Source organism: Leptonychotes weddellii, chromosome 7 (assembly GCF_054177405.1).
Source record: "Leptonychotes weddellii isolate Sample4059 chromosome 7, ASM5417740v2, whole genome shotgun sequence".
NCBI classification, from domain to species: Eukaryota; Metazoa; Chordata; class Mammalia; order Carnivora; family Phocidae; genus Leptonychotes; species Leptonychotes weddellii.
In genome coordinates, this window is record NC_138375.1 from 539,939 (window position 1) to 543,891 (window position 3,953).

The 3,953-nt window shown below is 54.9% G+C and overlaps 1 protein-coding gene across 2 annotated transcripts in view; it reads left to right on the forward strand.

Moving 5' to 3' along the window:
* Nucleotides 1–3,427, forward strand: part of TRIP13 (thyroid hormone receptor interactor 13) — a 16,327-nt gene extending 12,900 nt beyond the window's left edge. For both annotated transcript variants that reach the window (XM_081825849.1, XM_081825848.1), the window contains exons 11-13: nucleotides 879–991; nucleotides 2,040–2,109; nucleotides 2,497–3,427. In XM_081825849.1, the coding sequence (XP_081681975.1) occupies nucleotides 879–991; nucleotides 2,040–2,109; nucleotides 2,497–2,592 (279 nt within the window). In that variant the 3' untranslated portion in view covers nucleotides 2,593–3,427. The remainder of the gene's footprint in view (nucleotides 1–878; nucleotides 992–2,039; nucleotides 2,110–2,496) is intronic.
* Nucleotides 3,428–3,953: the final 526 nt, after the last annotated feature.

Sequence of the window (3,953 nt, forward strand, 5' to 3'; positions counted from 1 at the left end):
GAAGGCTGTTGCATGTGACTGGCCCACTCTGTCAGGAGCCAGCAGTTCTCACGTGCACCTGGATGGCCCGTGTTGCTGGGAGGGGCCGCTGGGGGCAGTCCCGGGGAGGCTGCAGGGGTCTGAGGCAGTGTCACTTAGAAAGCTGAGAACATTGCCACACAAACCCTGTCTTTTAAATTTACCCACAGCCTTCACCATACCTCCAAAATGTACGGAGAAAGCCATTTGTTCTTTGTGTTCTCTCCTGGTTTCTTAGTCAAAAGAGTTCATGTTAAAAGGCGAAAGGTTTATGCGATCTGAAGAGAAACCAGAGTGTGAAAGGGTTCATGTTAGAAGTCGTTCGGTAGTGGTCGCTGAGCGCCCTGACCTGGCAAGGAGTGTCCCACGGGCAGACACCTGGCCTATGAGGGAACTCGGGGGCCCAGATCCAGGGTCAGGCAGTGCCTTTGCACGACACAACAGTCTGATCTTAAAAACAACAAGTGGAGACTGTCCTCGAAAGGCAGGCCAAACCCTGGCTCCTGGACCCAGCTCTGCTCCGCTGGGTTGTGGTATACCATTGAACCCACTACCAGGCTGGCCTCAGCCCCTCCAAGTCCCTGCCTGCCGTGACATGTGGTCAAGACGCATCTTGACTAAAAGCACAGAAGAGCCTGGGTTGCTGCCGGTCTCCTGAGACGTGTTTTGTCGTATTTTCACCTGTGTTTGAAGGAGCAGGGGCGTGTGTGTGCGAGAGGGAGCCGCCTGAGTGCTGGTGTGTCTGCTTGCGTTTCTGTGAGAGGGGACGTGGTTGCCTGCTCTCTGGGGGCTGTCCCCGTGGCTGACGGCCTGCACTCCGCCCTGCGGACCCTGCCCTAACGCCCCGTCTCTGTCTCCAGTGTCAGATCATATACCCTCGCCAGCAGCTGCTGACCCTCCGGGAGCTGGAGATGATTGGCTTCATTGAAAACAACGTGTCAAAGTTGAGCCTCCTTTTGAGTGAAATTTCAAGGTGTGAATTGACTTCATTTTTGTAGCCAAGAGAAGTGCGTCTGTTGTGGTAATGGGCGGTTGTAGCCGACTGCCGCAGCCTGGGCTGGTGGTGTGGGGTCAGAGGACAGGGAGTAGAATCCCGAGACATTTGTCGCTGTGTGCCGGGGGAGCTTCGAGAGCCCTCAACCACCCTGGCCCCGGGTTCCTGGGCCAGAGGGTAGAGGTCAGCTGCCCTCCCACAGGCGGCTTTAGAAAACAGAAAACAGTGCTGTGCTTCTTTCTGAAAAGATAGATGTTCACATTTAGGCTCTCTTCGCACACTGATGATTTCTCAGATGTATTTGTTCAATTTGTACAAACTGACAAGAAGAAAAAAGTGGAAGCTTCTGTTTGAGTGAGCAGAGCGAACACCTGCAGAGTACTACGCTCGGTGCTTTGGGAAGTAAAGGGAAGTGCACGGCCCGGCTGCCCTGGGCGGCACTCCGTACCCGAGCACTGACGGGACAGCTGCATGTGTGCTGGGGGCCCCAGCCGACAGCGCCGTCACCTCTCAGAGGGCTTTGGTGATCAGGGGCGTGAGGAGGGAGGGTGGGGAGATGGAGCAGAGCCTTGAAGGACAGAGTTTGGATAAGTTGGAGAGAAGCGGGATCTCCGCAGGTGCCATGTGTGCAGGGGACCTCAGGTGGGTCCCACTACAGAGACGCGTTCTGACCAGCGAGTTTGAACCTCATTCTGAAGCCGTGACGCTTATGGAAGGTTTTGAACAAAGGGATAGCCTGAAGAACAGATTATTTTTTGGATACTCTGTTGAAGAGATTTAAACCGGTTGAGATGGGGCAGGGAGGGCAGTTCAGACACTTCACAGAAATCGGCGTGGACCAGCCTGGTTTCTGAGGAGCTGTGCCCCACGCGCCCACTGTGTCGTGCACACGCTCCTAGGCAGGTGGCGCATTAGGGCAGCAAGGAGCCTGTCCTGCCTGGGGCAGTAGCTGAGGGCTGGGGGAGGGGACTTTCAGAGATGAGGGAAACAGGCCTGAGCCTGTCCCCAAACGCGGTTCTGTTCACAGGAAGAGCGAGGGCCTCAGCGGCCGTGTCCTGAGGAAACTCCCTTTTCTGGCTCACGCACTGTACATCCAGGTGAGTCACCCGCAGCCTTCCCCGCCTCCGGCACTCTGCTGTCCCCACCACCGCTGTGTGTGGCAGGGCGTGGCCTTGCCGGGAGTTGCACGGGACCCTGATTTAGCTCCGTGTCTGAGTGCTGGGCTCCTGGGTAGGGGGACGAGTGCGCCTCGCTGCCCCTGTGGTGAGGAGGTGGCCTGCTGGCGCCTCACAGCGCTGGGGCTCGCGGACAGCCCACGCTGGGCCCTCCCTGGCCCCCACAGGGGTGCTCGCGCGGAACGGCACCTTGGTTCCCCCCGCTTGCCCTGTGCTGTGGCTGCACCCCTCTGCTGCCGCCAGTTGGGGGGGCCTGCCAGTGGCCCCCGCGCGGGCAGGAGCAGCCCCCATGCCTGTGTCTCCTTCCAGGCCCCCACCGTCACCATCGAGGGCTTCCTGCAGGCCCTGTCTCTGGCAGTGGACAAGCAGTTTGAAGAAAGGAAGAAGCTCTCGTCTTGCATTTGATCTGAGCTCCCTGCCTGTGGGTTTTGCAAGTGACATCACTGCTCACGGCAGCAGCTGCCCAGAAGTCTCCGAACACTCGGCGCACGTCTCTAGGCCAGAAGCTCACGAGGCTAAGCAGTGTTCAAAGAAGTGTGTTGTACTTACATGGTTTTGAGACAACCAGCCTGTCAGTTTCACCGTTTTGAAAGCTATTAATTCACGTTCTGCTGTCCTGTAAAGAACTGTCTAGATGTGCTCGTTCCATCCTGCGTCTGGTGGATCGGACGGACACAAAATGCTGACAAATGTTTGAAGAGGCAATCGCCATAGGTTTTAGGAAACGAGAGAGACTATGTCACCTTAAATAATAAAGTAATCACAACATTAAAAACGTTGCCCTCACTGAACATAGAAGGCAGCTTTCTGACCTGAGCTTGTTTTATTGAGTGCACACATTTCAGAGACTTAATAAAGAAAGCCTATTCCTCTGTTCTAGAAATGGAGGAAAAAACTCCACGTAGAGCATTCTTCATGATAATCAGTCACGGTGCTGTTTGTGGGCAAGTGCAGCCTCGGCGTTCGGGTTGGCTCGGGCCGCACAGCCTGCCACCCGCCACAGGCAGTGTCACGTGGTACTTCGGCCTGTCATTTCGTTCCTTCAGTCACGTTCCTGCGGCTCAAGTGCAGATTCACGTCAACAATGTAAAGTAAACTGGCGAATCGGCGTGTCTCGCGGAATGTTGTGTTGTGCTCTTATCTGATGCTAAAATTTCATGTTTGTGTTTTATATACATTATTGAGGAACATGTTATCTTTTGTTACAGAACTTTTTAAGTATTAAAACTTTTCCCCAGAATTTTCTCATTTTGATCCTCTTACCACTCCCCAGTGCTCTGAGGTTTTTTTGAAACATTATTCACATGATTGTTTAGCTTTTAGCCAGTTTTATGCTTTGAGGTGTAAGAAGGGACTGTGCCTGTTATGGGAATGGTACCAAGAGCCAGATTCAGAACCTGGACCCACTCCTGCTTAGGGACCAGAGCCTGATTCTGTGGTTTCCTTAAAACCCTGAATCGGGGGTGAAAGTGCGGTCCTTGGGGACTAGGGTCAGGAGAAGAGGGGTATGCCGTGCTCCAGGAGTGGGGGAGCCTGAGACAACTTCATCTCACGAGTTTGCTACTGAAATGCCTGATACCCAGGTGCCCAGATGGAAGGAAGGGGCCAGGTACCAGGCTGGTGCAGACAGGTGGAAAAACGGTGAGGGAGACAGGCAGGGGGAAGAGAAGCCTAGAGGGACAGACTAGGTGGGGCTGGGGCCCTAGAGCCAGACCCTGCGGGCAGAGGACGAGAGATCTAAGGGTGGGTGAGTCCACCAGACCAAG